General features: G+C 38.5%; 1 protein-coding gene across 1 annotated transcript; it reads right to left on the bottom strand.

Moving 5' to 3' along the window:
* Positions 1 to 5911: 5911 nt before the first annotated feature.
* Positions 5912 to 9278, bottom strand: LOC104436300 (zinc transporter 4, chloroplastic). The gene is made up of 5 exons (XM_010049033.3): positions 8995 to 9278; positions 8843 to 8900; positions 8190 to 8599; positions 7543 to 7872; positions 5912 to 6470 (listed from the first exon to the last, which is right to left on the bottom strand). The coding sequence occupies exons 1-5, from the start codon at positions 9007 to 9009 to the stop codon at positions 6015 to 6017; spliced, it is 1269 nt and encodes a 422-aa protein (XP_010047335.2). The 5' UTR covers positions 9010 to 9278; the 3' UTR covers positions 5912 to 6014.
* Between the last annotated feature and the right edge of the window lie 9261 nt (positions 9279 to 18539).

Raw genomic sequence — 18539 nt, forward strand, 5'->3', positions numbered from 1 at the left:
GTGAGTAAGAATTCAGATTTAAACTTTGTTACAATGATAGCCCATGAAAATGAGAGAGTCATAGGTATTCAATAAAACTTATGAAATGTAAGTACCAACAATGGAAGGACTAGATTGTTTCAAGGTGTGCCATATGCACTTCAACCAAACTTCAACCATAACACCCTCTGAACAAACAGAAGAAACTGAAATCAGGATTCCAACAAACAACTGTTGGTGATTTCATTCAAATCTGATTCGTCACTTGGTAAGTAGCTTGATCATTGTGTGTTTATAACTTAATCAGAGTGCGCTGGAGGAAAAAGTGAACTTCCCTCACGTGGCCTGTCAATCTTGTATGGAACAAATCTTCTTTACGAACCAGAAGCGAGAATAAAAACCAACAGCGCCGGTCCATGCATCCAAAGTAGAGGATGGTCTGAACTGGCTGTGCAATCTTTAACTGCACAAAGGAGTAGACCGCGAGTACAGGAAGACATGGTGTGGAGGAGCTGGCACTTAAGAATGAATTCCACCGCAACCGGTGATGGTGTAACCTCCAAATTCACCAGGTTAATGGGAAAGCAGTCAAAGGGCTGATGAAGGAGTAGAGCTGTTCTCACAATAAAAATTCACCAGGTTAGAAGCTTACCTTATCCACGGTAGAAGCTCCTGATGCTACACCAATTGCTATAGCACCATCTGGAAGCCAATTTTCTTTCTCAATTATTTCCCCATGCCATCGCAACAAAAAGCACAAAGTCAGTAAAAGAAGGCGTAAACACTAAAATCTGCTGAAGGAGTACATCTTCGAAGTACGGGCTCACATTCAATTTGTAGGCCATTCCATTTCCAGGACCTATTCTCTGCTCATTGTCAGCCCAATAAGAGGGTGTCCCACGTTCTCCAGCAATCTCTTGAAGTTGAGATCTGTTGCTTGAGTTCCACCCACCAAGGACTAGCATAAGATCCACCTCCTCAACTAACTTATACAAAGCATCTTGGCGTTCCTGAAGAAGACCAATATTGAAAAATATGCATCAGCATCTCAAAGACACAGCAGAATTCATGAGTTAGCAATCGACTCAAACTTCTTCCTTCTTTCTACCGTTTACTATTCTTCCTTTCTGTAGTTTCTCATCAGAGGTTTGGCTACAATATTTGTATTATGCTCCTTCAACAGATAAACTTGTCACGGAGAAAAATACAGTTAGGAAACTACCTCCCCGTCTTTCAGGCAGCACTCTGCATTTTAGATCCCATACCTCTAGCTCAGTCTCCACTGTAATTATAGAAGAGAGCCAGCCCTGGAGTCTTCGTATGAAAGTTGGCTTTGACTACTAACAAGCAATAGGTCTTCCTATTCTGATATTGAGAGAGTTGTCAGACATCTCAAGCATGATTACTCTTCTCTCTTTTGGGCAAGTTGAAAGAAATTACAGGCCACAGCCATGTCAATTGTCAAGCACTGATTATCTCTAAAGAGGTCTTAAGGCATTGAAGAACTGAAAAGGCTTGGAGCTTGAGGAAAAGGAAATTACTTGAGTAGCATTACAAACTGTGTTAAAGCCTATGACGTACTGATTGACATTTTCCACTCCATTCTCGCATCATAGTCCTCTCCACCAACTTCCCTGGAAGTTTAACAAAACGTTCAACTCGAATAGCAAGACAGACAGAGAAGGAAGAATTTTGTAGAAACATTTTATTGCTATGTACCAATCTCTTCGGTCTGTCCCTTAAGCATTGCGGTTTGATTTGCAATGCCAACTTTAATAACATCATTATCAGGGTCAAACCGGTCAAATCCCAGGGAAACAGCATACTTGAAGTTCTGCACCAAAGCGGGATTACAATGTGAACAAGTGTTGTCTTAACATATTGTAACAAAAACAAGCAATACGGAAGTACCTCTGGAAACGCCTCTTTAATCGAGCTAGAAACATCGAGCTCACCTGCAAGAATGCAATCACACACATACATTGCCTCGATGCCCCAGCAGGAACCAAGGGCTTCAGCAAGTTTGACAGTGACACTTCCCTAGGCGAACTCATTTCCATTCTCCTTCAAAGTTTCAATAATGTCACCTGCTATATATGGAAAAAAACAGAACACCATTACAATTGCAATTATCCAGAAACGCTGGTAATTGGTGTCTTGATCAGTAGTATTATGGCGAAAACATGGTACCCACACAGATCAAGAGATGGAAATGCTACATGCACGGAATCAACAATGCCAGTACATGAAGCACGGGATCTATATACCTATAATATAATTTGGCAAAGCACCTAACTATCTTAGCTAATAAAATATGATTAAAGATATGTTTTTTTTTTCTGAACTACCGTGTATTCTACTCAATCAACAACTAATCAGTAAACTGAAAATGATTAAAAGAAAGATAGGCCGAACCCTCATCCATCGATCTAAGCAGAGGCCCCAAATCAAAGTCTTCACTTGTATTGAAACTCAAAATAGCGTACCGAACAAAAGCAAACGCATAGGTGATAGAATAATATGAAGAAAGGAACCTAGGGGCAAGAGAAATTCTTAAGATAATTAGGGATTTCTATAGAATAATTTTTTATGTTAGAGCTACGTTAATAATTTTGTAGATTATCCATATCTCACAAGATTGCATGTATATTGCATGTATATCTCTCTATGATTGTCCAATGAACTCATTGCTATAGATGCCAAAGCAACAAAGTTCTAGGTGGTCATTAGTGGTTTTGGACTTTTACGGCGACAGGAATTCTCTTCGCAGCAGTGGTAGCTGCAACAACAAGTGAGTTCCCCAAGATATTTACCAACCGAAAAGAAGTCAGGACAGAAACGTCGAAGCTTGGTTACTATCTCGTGGCTCCAATCTTCATCAATGGTATCCAACCAGTTCTTCATGGTACTCTCTCATGATGCCTTACATGCATAGCCTGAAATGTCATAAATATAATATTTGTCTTTGTAGATCTTGATCAAGCATTTGGGTGAACCATGAATACTTTTGTCCAGGGAAAGCGGTTGGTGCGGGATGGCAATTCTTCATTGCCGCAGTGAACATTGAATGCTGCCATATTTTCGGGCTTCAAGTTGGAGCCTTGTTGGGATACAAGTTCAAGCTCGGCAAACGTGGCGTTTGGATTGGGATGCTGATTGGCTGCCTGATAAAAGACCGTCACGCTTCTCTAGATTATCTTTCAAGCGAATTGGCGAAAAGAGGTAACCTACGCATGATCTTATTTTACTACATGACCACCTGGGCTATCATTAGTTCCAACATCAATAACAGTCTTTGCGAAGTTGGGCGCAGGCTCTGAAGGCCGAGATACGCACGAGAACATGGGCTGGACCATCAGAACCTCTCTAGAGGCCACATCAGAACCCATTGAGACAAGCTGGCTGAATACATATACTTTTACTCATGCACATAGTAAATTAGTGATACCATAGTGATTCTGCAACAAAACCTTGCTATAATCTTTCTTCTTCTTTCCTGATTTTGAATCCAGATATAATTATACAGATGAAGATGAACAAGTTGATACAAAATCGGTATATCCACTATGTAGTCTAATGTGTAGATTTTAGAGTTTTGTAAATATCATTAGAGAGCTCTTGGCCTGGAAAGCCAAGAACAAGCTGCAAGCGAGTATGGCCTTCAACCATCCAATTCAAGCAGTTGGGGTCAACAAACTACCCAAGAGATGGACTTGGGTAAACTAGCACACGATGGTCGTCTTAATCATAATATGAACCGAGAGGCTAGACCCTACAAGGATGATAAGTTATGTTCTACTGTTCAAGGTTCATTGAAGTGATTTTATTCTCAATGACAAAAGAAATTGAAAGCCAGATAAAGACTCTCATCTAAATGCTCATAGTGCTTTCCTTTGCTCAGTTTTCTCTTGCCAAAGGTCAGCTGAAGCAATAAGAACGTGTGCAAACTCAAAGCCTGCACATCTTTGGCTATATATAAGCTTACTGTAATTAACCAATTTGACGAGCAACTGATTTTTTATGAAATTGGTCAAAGGGGTCGAGTCATGTTGCTTTCAAATTTTCCACGATCATATCGTGTTGTATCCGTGCTTTTCTCAATGAGCTTTTTTAATTTCAGGTCTTGTTTATTCACGTTTTGTCCGAGATTGTCAGCTTTCTAGTACGCCAAAGCATATATGTAGAGACATTCCACATCTTTTCAGTCACTCAGTTAGCAAAGAACAGTTAACAAAATTCTACTCAGCCCGGCACTGTCAAATGCACAGTCGAGCTCGAGTTTTGATCAATTTATGACATGAAGCACATACAATGTAAGGACCAGGCTGTTTCATTGTGTGCCTCGTGCACTTGGATCATGTCATTTACCCGTTCGCATAGAGCAGTCCAATGATTCAACCTAACAGAGCATTTTTCGGATTTTCAGAACTGCCTGAGCCTTCTGAGTACCCAAACCAAAAGAAGTTTCCACTTCATAAGATAATGTTGGAAGGTGATTTACAGGAGCTCTGTCAACATGTTCCTAAGAGCTCGTATAGAGCAGATAATCCTAACGAACCGGAAGCATGAGTAGAAGCCAACAGACCCCGGCCACGACGAAAAGGGCATAACAAGCAATCAGCATATAAGCAAGATAGGGGACGGTGGGCACCGGCTTTATGATCTCCTACTGCGTGAAAATAGGATATGGAGCAGAAGAATAACTATAGCGTGGAAGAGCCTGCTTTGAGGAACGAACTCCAGCACCACCGGTGATCTTTGCTCTGTAGCTGGACATAGCACAGGGTGAGCAATATTTTGGCACTGAGGAGGAGAAAGCAGAAGAGGACCATGAAGCAGGAGTTGGAGGCAATGTAAAGCTCTTTCTTCCAGATAGCGTCCAAAAGTTAGGTCAAATTCCATTACATTGGCGAGAAACGGAAGAATGCCTCTGTTTAATGCCAAGATCAAGAACAACAGAGTTCCTTGTACCATGGTTGCTTTGGGACTTCGCTTTTCTTTTCGCTGTCATACATGAAGTCCTTATCTATAGGACTTCTGGAACCCAACAGCATGAGTACCGTATGAAATCGCACTGGAGGATTTGCAGCTCAGGTCAGTTCATTCAGCACGAAGAGGATGGCCAAGACAAGGTAAGGAAAGATCAATCCTACTTGCGAAGCATTCTTCTTCCATAAGAACTCGCCGAGCATTCTCAATGAGCACACATTTCATGATAATTACTGGGAGTCAGCACAAGAAGCAGATAACAGTTAATGGCAGACGAGAAATCACTCCCGCAGGAAGGATTCACCCGACGAAAAAGAATGATGCATCAGACTCAAATCATTCCCTAGCGCGCTGTGTACGAGGTGTAAAATTCACAGATATCAACGGGCATCAATAACAAAATGTGACGATATTATGAGCTATGACTTTGGAGGACAGCATAGCTGAACTGCTCAGGTGGGGAATTGGGTAGGAGGGACACCCACACAGGAAATCAACTGGCTTGGCGTTGGCGTCCTAACCTTCTTATCTTTGAACTTAAGCGACATGGCTCTCTCAGGATTGTCAAGTCCATTTGTCTGAATCTTTGATAGGTTCAGTGCAAGTATCTCTCGGGTAAAATCCGTACGAAACTATGAAGGCCCAGTGCGACGTGAATTATTTCAAGAACCGAACAGGCTCACGACCAAGACTTCTTGTTTTTCATTTTTATTCTCTGTTCCCATTTCCTTAGTTGCAAAATCCAATGCGATTGTAAATTTTGCATCATCAGGCTAGAACCCTAGATCCATACCCCAAAAGTGTCATCTTCACGAGTTCTTTGTGGAGATTATGTATATGAGTTCATAGGGCATAGAATTGCTGAACTCGATGAGTCAGTTTTCACCAGGACAAATCGCACGCTTACCTTCTCATCGACCCACTCTAAATTCAAAACCATTTGAAACTCGTAAGAACCAAATTTTCAGTGAGAGGGGAAGATGGGAGTCGGTGGAAAAAAGGACAGAAAATGAGGGCCGAAAGAATTAGAAGCTATCTTATTGAAATCAAGCCCAGATGGCTAGCAAAGACATCAATCCCGCCCCAAGAAAGAGCATTAAATAAGAAACCATTTGGAGTCTAAAGTTGCAGCTCATCCTCTTACTCAAAAAGTCAGCCGCAATCAGGTCCACCAAGGCCATGTACACCAAGATGCCGGCGGACATGCAGTCCAATATACCTTCTGTTATCAGCGCTCCGGCACTATAGGGATTGTAGGATGAAGCGATTGCGGTTCCCACACCAATCCCTGCCGGAGTTGTCAAGGCGAAGAAACACGCCATTATAGTGGCCGAGAGGTTTTTAAATTGGGCTTGGGAAATGCAACCTCCAAGTGCAAATCCTTCAAAGAACTGATGAAAAGAAAGTGCCGCTATAAGGGGTCTTATAGTACATGGGCTCTGTGAAACACCGAGGGATATACCGATAATTACTGAGTGTGACACTATTCCAAGCTCCAAAACCTGCAGAAGAGAAGCAAGGAAATTCATAAAGAATTAAGCGCACTGTTAATATTTTTTTCTGGGCGAAGGCTGGAGGGATAATACAAAAAATGGCATAAATTAGTCATCTAGAGATGGCAGGTAAACACGTGAAAGCACAAAACAATGTCTGTCCATGGCATTTGCAGAAAGTATCAGAAGTGATCATTCACTGCTCTCCTAATAATACTCTGTCCTGCTGCCATGTTTGGGAAGTTCACTTGTGTTTGATCATCTACTAACTTCAATGCTCAATCTAGATGCTAAATTCTCAATGATACAAAGTAGTGGTGTAGTGTAGCACTGTTTGATTGCGGCAAAAATCTTTATCAATCTGATGTTGATTCAACTCTGTTAACTCCAATCAGTCAAACCCTCACAAGTCACAATTCAAACCTGTTTGGTCACCAGTACAAGGGCTTCATGAAAATTCAACAACTTCTAGCAGATAGAAGGAAAAAGTGGCACCCAAGTCACCTACCCCACAATTCATGGCGTTATGTTGGACATACCATATGACTGAATATGTTACTTCTTTTTTCCCTAGAATTGAAGGACTGCTTACTTCTTTTTTCCCTAGAATTAAAGGACTGCAAGTTCAACCCTTCATCTAATACAACCATCATCATGTCTCATTCGCCAATGCCAAAATTAACTTCACATGATAACAAAACCACCAAACTTTGACCTAAAAAGGATGGCCAAAAGCCACTCCATTAAACAGCCCTAATAAATCATTCCAGCTTCTCAAGAAAATTAATGGCGGACAAATTGCTCAACTAACATTATGGACCACATCAAGCACAAATTTGTGCTGTCCCAATTTGTTTATCTTTCATCATCCTTTTTTGTCTGGGGCTACTTCTAAAGTTCAATATGACTTGAGACAGGAGAATAACGCGAAACTCGGGAAAACTTCCAAATATACCACGTTATGATCTAGCAAGGAAAGCTCTCAGACACCAGTAGACTGGCAACAATTACTAAAACAACTGTCACCAAAAACTAAAACCAAACCCTCCATCCAAACAACTAACGGAACCTAAAAAATTACCTGAGAAACGACGACATGTCGGGCATGACCAGCCCCTTCTCCATCACCCAGTCCATGTGAGTGCCCGTGCCCGTGACTATGCCCATGACTGTGACCATGAGAATGGGAGTCTTCCATCAGGTTCCCATCACATGCATCCTGTCCCTGAGGATGGCTATGTCTGTGGTGAGCCGCATGTGCATGCATCCCCACAATGTGCATTCCGCCACCTTCTTCTTCTCCAAACACCCTGTCATTCGGATCCTTTTCCTCACCTGGAAGTATACCCGACTCGAGACTCGCATCCATAGATCCAACTCGTCCTTGTTCCTCACTTTTTTGAGTCAAACCCTGTTTTCATATTGTTCAGAGAAGGATGTAAGATATAATCCTTGAGCCATAAAGGCAATTCTAAACAATGAAGAGCACTATAACCCACTAATAAGTAATAACAGGTTCATGACTTACTCAAACTGTTACCTTATGAGTCAAACTACGATTTTTTCTTACTAATGAGAATAAATAACTAACGCTCCTCTTCCTCCGTCTAAATAAAAGATATTGACATATCCACGAATCAGAAATTTATATCTGTTTAATGCTCAACAATACTTGTCTGAAATTGAAGTGAACAAGAAATACTTACAATTGAAACACAAGAAAAGTACCTGCTTTCTCTCATAATACTGAGTCCCCACAAAATCGACAAGAAGCGTCGCCAACGAGGCCATCATGGCAAAAAACCCAGCAAACGGGAATTTCGACCAAGGGTACTCAGGCAAGCATGGATCCGAGAGTGCCGTCGTTCCACCCGGCAGCATGTGGACAAATCCGGTGGCAAGAATTACACCAGCAGCAAAGGCCTTGGCCGCCACAAAAAGGCTCCCGTCAGTCCGGAGAAACTTCCGGTGCTTCCCGACCAGCGGAATCGCGATCCCAACAATGCCGGCCACTAGGATCGACGCCATGGCCACGAATTTGAGCGAGAAAGCAGCCGAATCATCGCGGCAAGCCTCTAATTCCGCCGACTGGCAGGTGGCATTGAACTTGGAAGCGGATTGAGAGCGGAAAAGGAAATCTGTTTCGAACCAAAGCAAACAGTTCCATCCATTTAGATTGTACACTAGGACCGACACTAATTTCAAAATCATATTCCAGTTTCAACCGTTTTTTTTTTTTTTACAGCTAACAAGATGCGTAAAAATCCAGCCGGACGAACAAATTCAGTCACCGGTATTCATAAAGGGACCGCCTTTCGGCAACCCAAAAGAAAAAGAAACATGACCCAATAATCAAAAGCTCGCGAATTTCCGAAACCCACCTGTATAAACCCTAGGCTTCGACATCAGGCGATCGAGGATCAATATCTCCCAGAGTTCCTGAACAAAAAAAAAAAAGCACCGAAATCGAATTCAATCAAAACCGCGCCCCGAACACGCGAACTCCGAACGACCCGAGATTCCCGCCACGCACCTCGATGAAAAACATGGATCAGCAGCCGCCCCCCTCGACCATGGAACGCGAATCTCGATTCGACCCTGTTCCGCTCGCCTCGGAGATCGAGAAGAAGGTGTTCTTCCCAGTGCGTTGCGCCGAAATGAGGACGAGAGAGAGGTGGAGACGGGCAAGGGAATAATATACGTAAGGAAGCGATGGGACGGTACGGGAAGCGAGGAGAGAGAGAGAGAGCGATGGGGGGAGTGTGTCGACATGGTTGACGAGGTGGAGGGCGACGGAGGGAGGAGGAGGAGAGAGAGTGGGCGGTTCCGGGGAGGAGAGAGAGAGGAGAGTGTCGACACTTTTTGTATATGTTAAAGGTCATCCTCCTCGGCCGGCCGGTCCGGTTTCGCGACTTGCTTTGGCTTTTCTGCTTTTTTTCCGCTCCCTTTTTCTCTTGATTTTATTCTCTTTTTCTGGTATTTATTATTTTTTTTAAATAAATATTCGTGCTGCGCGTGTCGGGGATCGTCTGTTTGTTTGTGGGTAATTGATGAAAGTTAAAATGAGTAATGGCGCCGCCACGTCAGCGGGAAGTGAAGTAGTGGGCCAATTGCCTTTTTCGTAGTGGGTTTGGTAAATGCTCCTCTGCGCTTTTGAGAAGGAAATTTTTGGCTTTCGTATTTGGAATTTTTTTTTTTTGGGTATACAGAAGGAGATGATGTATAAATTTTCTCTTAAAACCAAACATTCCTACCTTGTCGCCTAAAGAAGTATGTGAATGGAACACCTTTATTTCAAGGTTGGCAAGCGAATTGGCAGAACAATTTCTTTCCCAAAACGTTGTGCTTTAATTTCAAAGTAAGAACTCAACCACCTTCTTCCTTTGAAAACAGGGTAAGTGTTGTCCACTGTGGTTTTTTTATTAACAAGTTCGATGATCACTTTCGAGTAGAGGTGAGCATGATTTCAGGATAAAATTTAGAACTTAAATTTCAATAAGATTCCAAATTCCGAGATATGAATGATAGGTTCTAGATTTTAAAAATTGAGGAATCTATATTGATAGGTAAATTTTAAGTTATAGGTTGGTGGAACTAATAGCATAAGTTTCTGTCTTTTTCTTGGTTTATCTTCATGTGATCGTACAATACTTCATGGCGTTCGATAATGAATATATAATATGAAATTACTAGTCCAAGCTTCCATATTATGATAAGACTTTTACTTTGTTAGTGTTTTCATATTTTAGTGTCTAAATATAAGTTAAAGTTAGTAAATTATAACAACAAACAGTGATTATTAAAGGTAATAATTAATTACAATTGTTCAATTAATAACAAAGGTGGAAACTAAGTATAACTTGTAATCGACTCTAAAATTATAACGGGATATTTTCTAAGTTCCAAAGTATACATAATAAGTTATGGGTTCCAAAAAATGAGAAACATGTTCTAATTGGTAAGTTATAAGTTATAGTACTTAGAATTTGGAACTAGAACCTGGAACCGCTCACCTCTACTTCCAAGTCCATTTCAATAATGAGCTTATGTAAATTGAATTGCTTGGAGATGTTGAGTTCCCAACCATAATGTCCAAAATTCCGCTTGAGATGACGAACATATTCCAATGGAAGAGGCAAAACCTCACAACCAATAACCCCATCATTTTTTAATAAACCTTTAACACCTACAAGTCCTGGGTCCTACGTTTGGTTCTAAACCATTTTTTTTTAAATTTAAGTCATCAAGAAAGATTGATGAGTCGAGATAATATACTTCTTCTGTCAATTCATATTTCACTCACTGAGTCTTAAGTGTGGTTCAAATTCATTGATAGAGATTGATATGACTTTTGGTCAAATATTATGAGAAGTGCGGTACACCTAAGGTGATTGATTTGTGAGCCTAATGACCCATAGGGTCTACCCAGATTGAGACGTTTGGAAGAGCAAATTATGCATGCGGCTACTCGTAGACATCGGTAGTGGTATTTTCTATTGCTACGTTTGATGAAAGATGAGACTTCTCCTTGATCAAATGTTTTAGTGAAGCGATTTAAATAAATCTGGAAATCGTCGCTGGAGGAAAGGGGTGTACTCTGAATTTTGTAGCTGGTTTCTTGATTAATTTTTTCTTTTCTTTTTTGGGTAACAGGTGTGCAAATGCATGCCGAAGTCACCCACGAACAAAGCACCCAAATCCCCAGCAATGGGGTGTCCAAAGTTTTACGAGAAATCAGTCCAGAATACGAGTGTGACGTGCGCACCGTCTACGCATACATCAGTCTCCATAAATGCAAACTTTGTTTATTTTATGAAAAATAAATTATTTTTAAAATATATATTTTTAAAATTAATTAATCATATCCCTTATAAAAATGAATGAATTAAAAATATTTTCATCGTTCACAAAAATATTTAGACATAAATTTTTATTTATAATGAAAATGTTTTCCATCGACTAATTATATTAAGTGATACACATTATTATTTTTAGCTAAATCATTCATTTTTAGTGAGACAAATGGAACCAAAATCTTTGTTACTTAACAAGGTGCCAAATGCTCGTAGCTTCTGATTCACGTGATGCTTTTGGTTTTTGTAGTTATTTTCAAGGCTCTCAAGGCGTAAGAATTGAATAATCAATGAAACATTAGGCTTTAGTGAATTATGAAGATTTGTGAATAGTCTATGGGATGCTACAGATCACATGTGAAACTTTAAAAAGATTCCCTAGCACCAATGAAAAGAATAGAGAGATGCCAAGGTAGATGTATAAATGATTTCTAGTGTTGACCATAAAGTTGAAGAAAGAAAGTGATTGTTGTGACACGAAGTGCGCCAATATCTTCAAAATGATGATGCATTTTTTGACATAACACGCCGACCCATGATTAAATAGCTATCACTTTAGAAAATATTTAAGGATGCTTATAATTTTTAATGATAATAAATAAAAACAGATAGTGGATTTTTTCTCACGTATGATATCATGCTCAATATAATAGAATTACTCTTTTTTAAATTGAAAATGAGAGCACTTTAATCCGATTTTTTTAGTCGAAAAGGAAATGTGACTTTTTTAAAATTATATAAATGTCATCATGTTTCTTTTCCATCGTTGTTGACTTTGAAATCATAAAAGTTGCGATCATTATTTTCTCAAATTTTAAATAAATCAAATATTAAGAAAAGCTTGACTTAGTCACTCGAAAAACCATTTGAATGTATTTTCATTGAACAAAATTTTCAAAAGTTATTTTTCAATGTACTTTTTAATTAAAGTTTATTGATCAGTATGTAATTTTCCTGAAAGTCTTTTTAAAGTTTAAGTCGTTTGCATTTTTTCAGGAAACAATCCTCAAAATCCGAATCAAATGCACCAGCGCCGGACGGAGGAGGCGGCGAGAGAGTCTGCGTGCTTTTCGGGAAGAGAGAGAGAGAGATGGTGTCGACACTTATCATATATTTTAATGTCATTTGGTCCGGTTTCTTTATTGGGATTTATGATGTTCCTTGTTGTTTCTGCTTTTCTCTTTTTAATTTTTCAATTTTTTTTTCCATTTTTAATACTTTTCGTGCTGCACATGTTGCTGTTAGACTGTTATTAGTCTGTTGGCGGGTAAAAGATAAAAGTTAAATGACGCAATGGCGCCGTGTTGGCAAGCGGTAAGAATGGACCCAGTTGCCTTTTACATAACGCATCGGCAATTGATCCTCTTTACTTTTGGAAGAAATTCTTTCTGCATTCATATTTGAAATTTAAGCCTCCATAAAAGATATTCAGATTTAACAAGTCAAGATAATTTATTGTTAGTGTCAATTTACACTTCACTGAGTCTTATGTATGGCGCTGATCTGTTATCAAAGATTGATATAGACTTTTGATCATATAGTATGGAAAATGCAGGATTTGACTTTTATATCGGAAGGGATTAAATCGCGAATCTAATAACACCACAATGTCTACCTAGATCGAGTTGTTTTAGAGGGTGAATCATGTATGTCCGACGAAGTAATTCTCTTCATGTACTTCCCTCGAAATCTTCCACAAAATTCATCTCAAAACAATTACAAAAAATGATAGACAAGTCCTTATGATAACTTAGTAGTAGAGATAATAATTTACTTTTCATGTCAATTCATACTTCATTGAGTTTTAAGTATGGTTCTAATTGTCATTAGAAATCGACATGACTCCTGATCAAATATTGTGGAAAATGCGGGATTGACATTGGAAAGATTCCCAATCACCAATTGAATAGTCAATGAAAGCTCTCAAAGCGTACAAATTGAATAGCCAATGAAACATTAGGCTTTGGTTTATTGTGAAGAGTCGTGAATCTATGGGCTACCCTAAATTGCACATAGAATTTTGGAAAGATTCCCAAGCACCAATGAAAAGAACAGAGAGAAGCCAAGACAGGTGTAGAAAGGCTTTTAGTGTCGTGTCAAACTAGAAGCAACATGGTTGAAAGCGTAAAGTTAAAGAAAGTGATTGTTGAATCAGATGAGGACATATTTTAACATAACATGTATGCGTGATCAAATAGCTATCGTTTTATGAAATATTTAAGAATTTTTATAATTTTAAGGATGACAAATTTCTTTCTTCAAGCATATGTTGTCATGTTTATTATAATAAAATTATTCTCTTTTTAATTGGGAGAGATCCACTTTGATGTGATGATTTTAGTGAAAAGGGAAGTATAATTTTTTTTTTCAAATTTATAAATATTTTAACATGTTTCTTTTACGTTGTTGTTAAATTTCAAATTGTAGAAGTTGCAGTCATTATTTTTTTCAGATTTCAAACAAATTAAACATTAAAGAAAGCTTAATCTGGTAACCCAAAAAGACTTTTCAATCGTATTTTCACCTAACAACATTTCTCTCCAAATTATTTATTAATGCACTCTTCAATTAAAATTTACAAAATAATATTTACTTTTTCCTTTAAATTAAAGTTATTTGCATTTTTCCAAAAAGCAACTTTTTTCTGAAACCCGAATCAAACGCACCGAGGCACATGGAGAGGCGGAGAGAGGGAGAGCGTGCGCTTTTGGGGAAAGAAAGAAAAAGAGATGTGTCGACACTTGGTGTATACGCTAATGTCATTCGGTCCGATTTCTTTGTTGGGACTCACGAAGTTTCGTGTTGTTTCTGCTTTTCCCTTTTTAACTTTTTAATTTTTCTTTTTTATCTTTAATATTTTTTGTGCTGCGCATGTTGGTGTTTGTTTGTTCGTGGGTAAATTATAAAAGTTAAATGACGCAATGGGGCCAGCAAGTCTAGCAGCCGGGGGAACCGGAGCAGGCAGTTGGTAATTGTCTTCTTCGTAATTGATTAGCAATTTTTATTTTTATTTTTTTTGGGATAATGATTGGCAATTGATCCTCCCTACCTTTGGAAGGAAATCTTTTTGCATTCATATTTGAAATTTAAGCCCCCATAAAAGATATTTAGATTTAATGAGTCGAGGTAATTTATTACGAGTGTCAATTTGCACTTCATTGAATCTTATGTATGGTATTAATCCGTTATCCAAGATTGATGTGAACTTTTGGTCATATATTGTGGAAACTTTTACATCGAAAAGGATCTGATCGCGAGTCTAATGATCCCATAATGTCTATCAAAATCGAGTCAGTTTCGAAGGGCAAATCATACATGTTTGATCAAGCAATTCTCTTCATGTACTTCCCTTGAATTCTTTATCAAAATTCATCCCGAAACAGTTAGAAAAAAAAAAGATAAACAAGTCCTTACGAAAAATGTTTATATTTGACGAGTTGAGATAATTTATTTCTCTTGTCAATTCATATTTCATTGAGTCTTGAGTATGGTTCTAATACGTTGTTAGATGAGTATGGTTCTAATCCGTTATAGACATCGATTCAACTCTTGAACGTATATTATGCAAAATGTGGGATTTGACTTTTACAATGGAGGTGATCAATTGTGAGTCTAATGACCCATGGAGTCTACCAGATCGAGCCAATTCGAAAAAGCAAATCATGCACACTGCTACTTGTAGACATCAAAAGTAGTATTTTCTGTTGCTACATCTGATGAAAGACGAGATTTCTCCAACTTAATGGAAATTATTGTTGGAGGAAAGGGTATATTCTAAATTTTGAAGCTAGTTTCTTGATTTTCCTTTCTTTTTTTGGGGGGTGGTTAGTAGGTGTGCAAATGGATGCTAGAGCTTTGTTAACCCCATCACTAGGGGTGGGCATATTGGACAAATTGAAATGGGAATCATCCGGACCAGACTAAACTAGCTAGTTTGGTTCGGTTCTCAGGGGCATTTGTCTAGTTCCCGATTCCATAAAAATGAAACCAATGATTTTCAATCAAGTTCCCGGTTCGTGGGGGAATTGGATTCGAACTAGAATGACTTGTTTTTTAATATTTATTATTTCTTAAAAATATCAATAATCCCTAAAATAGTAACAACTTTAGTATTTTTTTTTTAATTTTTTTGGCTAAATGACTAGTTCCATTAGATTGGACCGGTCGGTTCGGTTCGGTTCCCAATCCCAAAAATTGGGAACCGGTCCTTCCAAGCCAATTCCCAATCCTAAAAATTGGGAATCGGTCCTTCCAAGCCAATTCCCAATTCTTAGGTGGGACTGGACCGAACTTAAAATGGATCACCCCTACCCATTACTAATGAATGTGTGATGATCGACTGAAGTAGTGAGGTTTGCTCAATCTTCGGTCCTTGGTACATAACAAGTATTTTTGAATGCTTGTAGCTTCTGATTCTGTATTGCTCTTTGTTTTCTGTGGCTCTTTTTTAAGGCTCCCAGGACATACGGATTGAATAATCAACCAAACATTAGGCTTTGGTGCATCATGAAGAGTCGTGAATCTATGGGATACCCCAGATCACACGTGAAACTATGGAAAGATTCCCAAGCACCAATGAAAAGAACAAAGAGAGACCGAGATAGATGTAGAAAGGCTTCTAGTGTCGTGTCAAACTAGAAGCGACATGGTTGAAAACGTAAAGTCAAAGAAGGCGATTGTTGGACCAGGTGAGGACATTTTTTGACATAACATGTATACGTGATCAAAGAGTCATCATTCTAAGAAATATTGAAGGATGTTTATAATTTTGTAAGCATAATAAATTTCTTTATTCAGATATATGTTATCATGTTTATTATAATAAAATTATTCGCTTTTTAATTGATAGAGAGAGTTCACTTTGACGTGATTTTTTTAGTCAAACAAAAAATGTGATTTTTCTTTAAATTTATAAATATGTTAATATGTTTCTTTTACATTGCTGTTAACTTTCAAATTGTAAAAATTGCAGTCATTATTTTTTTTCAGATTTTAAACAAATTAATCATTAAAAAAAGTTTAATTTAATCACCCCAAAGACTTTTCAAATTTGTTTTCACCTAACCACATTTCTCTCAAAATTATTCTCAATGCACTTTTCAATTAGAGTCCACCAAATAGTACTTACTTTTCCTAAAAATTATTTTAAATTAAAGTCACTTGCATTTTTCTAAAATTTTTTTCCAAAATCCGAATCAAACGCAAGGGAGGAGGAAAGAGTGTGCGCTTTTGGGGAAGGGAGAGAAGGTGTCGACACTTTTTGTACATATTAATGCCATTCGGTCCGGTTTCTTTATTGCGAATTATAAAGATTCTTGTTGTTTCTGCTTTTCCCTTTTTAATTCTTCAATTTTTCTTTTTCTTCTTAAGTTTCTTCTTAAGTTTTTTTTCGTGCCGCACATTTCGGTTTTTTTTTGTGCCGCACATGTTGGTGTTAGTCTGTTCGTGGGTAAATGATCAAACGTAACCGAAGCAATGGGGCCACATCAGCAAAGCGGTCAGAATGGACCCAATTCCCTTTTTCATCATGGATTGGCAAGTGATCCTCTCTACTGTTGGGAGGAAATCTTTTTGCATTCATATTGAAATTTAAGTCCCCATAAAACGATGTTCAGATTTGACGAGTCGAGAAAATTTAATGCTCATGTCAATTTATACTTCATCGAGTCTTATGTATAACTCTAATTTGTCATCAGAGATATGGACTTTTAATCGTATATCATGAGAAATATGATATTTGAATTTTTCAGCCAAAAGATTGGAAAACAAGTTAAATGATTTCACGATATCTACATAGAGTCAGTTTCAAAGGGCGAATCATGCGCGTCTGACGGAGCAAGTCTCTTCATCTACTTCCCTCGAATTCTTTCCCAAAACTCGTCTCAAAACAATTAGAGAAAAAAGACAGAAGGTACTTCTCTCGTTCTAACGCACTGGGATTGTTTTCCCGCAAGCTTTTTCCATGTCGTTCGTGTTTCCCTCTCCCTGGCAGATTGTAGGAACGGGCCATGAAGCCCAATGTTGCGGCCCATGGGCCAGCTAAATGGGCTCGGTGAATGTTCCCCTGCTCCGTCACAGACCGTCTCCCTTCCCCGCGCATGGAAACCTGTTGAGCCTGCTGGGATAGTGATCTGATGAAGCATCCTTGCTAATGAAAAAGAAAGAGCTGACGTGGCGATCCAATTCATCCAGGAGGCCCGCCTTTGTTGACACGTGGCTGTTGCTGTATAGCCAGTGGAAGGGGGGTGCCAGTGAACGCAACACGACAGTCCTAGGCCGTCACAATTGCTGATGTCGAAAGGAACTAAAATTAGAAAAAGAAGATTGAATGTAGTCTAATATACAATATCATTCCTGGATTTTTAGTTTATTTAATGTGGTCTATGAACTATTCATAAACATTCAATGTAGTAAGTATTCTTCAAATTGCTTGATTTATGGTGGGTGTCAGAAGAAAATTGAAGACGGAAGGATATCGGCACGATTTATGGTGGGCTATGTTTAGGTAGCCCCTCTACTATTCAACAAGGAGCAAATGCAGGTCTTGTTTGTTTTTCTTTAGTCAAAAACCTGAGGTTCCTTCATTGTGAGGAGTAATGACTTCATGTCTTTGTCTCATTTATTGTTGTTCGTTTTTCCTTCAGCTTTGTGGACTTTCTTGTTTTCCTCATTTAATGTGAGTTCAGCTATGTACACGTCCAACCACTTTAAAAGGTTGTGGAGTTTAGATTTGTAGTTACACTAAAGTAAAGAGCATTTGCATTTCCATTATTTCTCCCTCCAATCTTCATTTGTGCCTCATTCCAAACTTCCAAAAGTTGCCATTATCCTTTTTGGTTCCAACAAGTTGGATGTTTAGAAATGATAAGTCATCGTGTCTGTATTTTCATCTATCTACTTTGGAAAAAGGAAAAATAAAATTAGGGCGTTGACATGTCCATCGTCATTTGATAATGTAGAATATCATATCATGATTTGAGCGGAATATCTTATTTAGATAATCAATATGTAAGTTTTTATTTTGCTATTCAAACTTAACATATTAATAGTCGCAATTAGTCGCAACAGACGATTTCATTAATTTGAATTAACGGAAGGATAACATTGAATAATTTTGCATAGTTTATGGACTGGATTAATCATTTATTTGTAGTTTAGGAGCCACATTAACTAAATTAAAAGTCTTAGGATGACAATACATATCCAAAGGAAAAAATCACCAAAA

The sequence above is a fragment of the Eucalyptus grandis genome, chromosome 3, assembly GCF_016545825.1.
Source record: "Eucalyptus grandis isolate ANBG69807.140 chromosome 3, ASM1654582v1, whole genome shotgun sequence".
Lineage (NCBI taxonomy): Eukaryota > Viridiplantae > Streptophyta > Magnoliopsida > Myrtales > Myrtaceae > Eucalyptus > Eucalyptus grandis.

Coding starts and splice junctions, on each gene's coding strand:
- LOC104436300 (XM_010049033.3), bottom strand. Junction 7,873..8,189: donor AGTATTATGAGAGAAAGCAG/GTACTTTTCTTG, acceptor ATATGAAAACAG/GGTTTGACTCAAAAAAGTGA. Junction 6,471..7,542: donor GACATGTCGTCGTTTCTCAG/GTAATTTTTTAG, acceptor TCTCTTCTGCAG/GTTTTGGAGCTTGGAATAGT.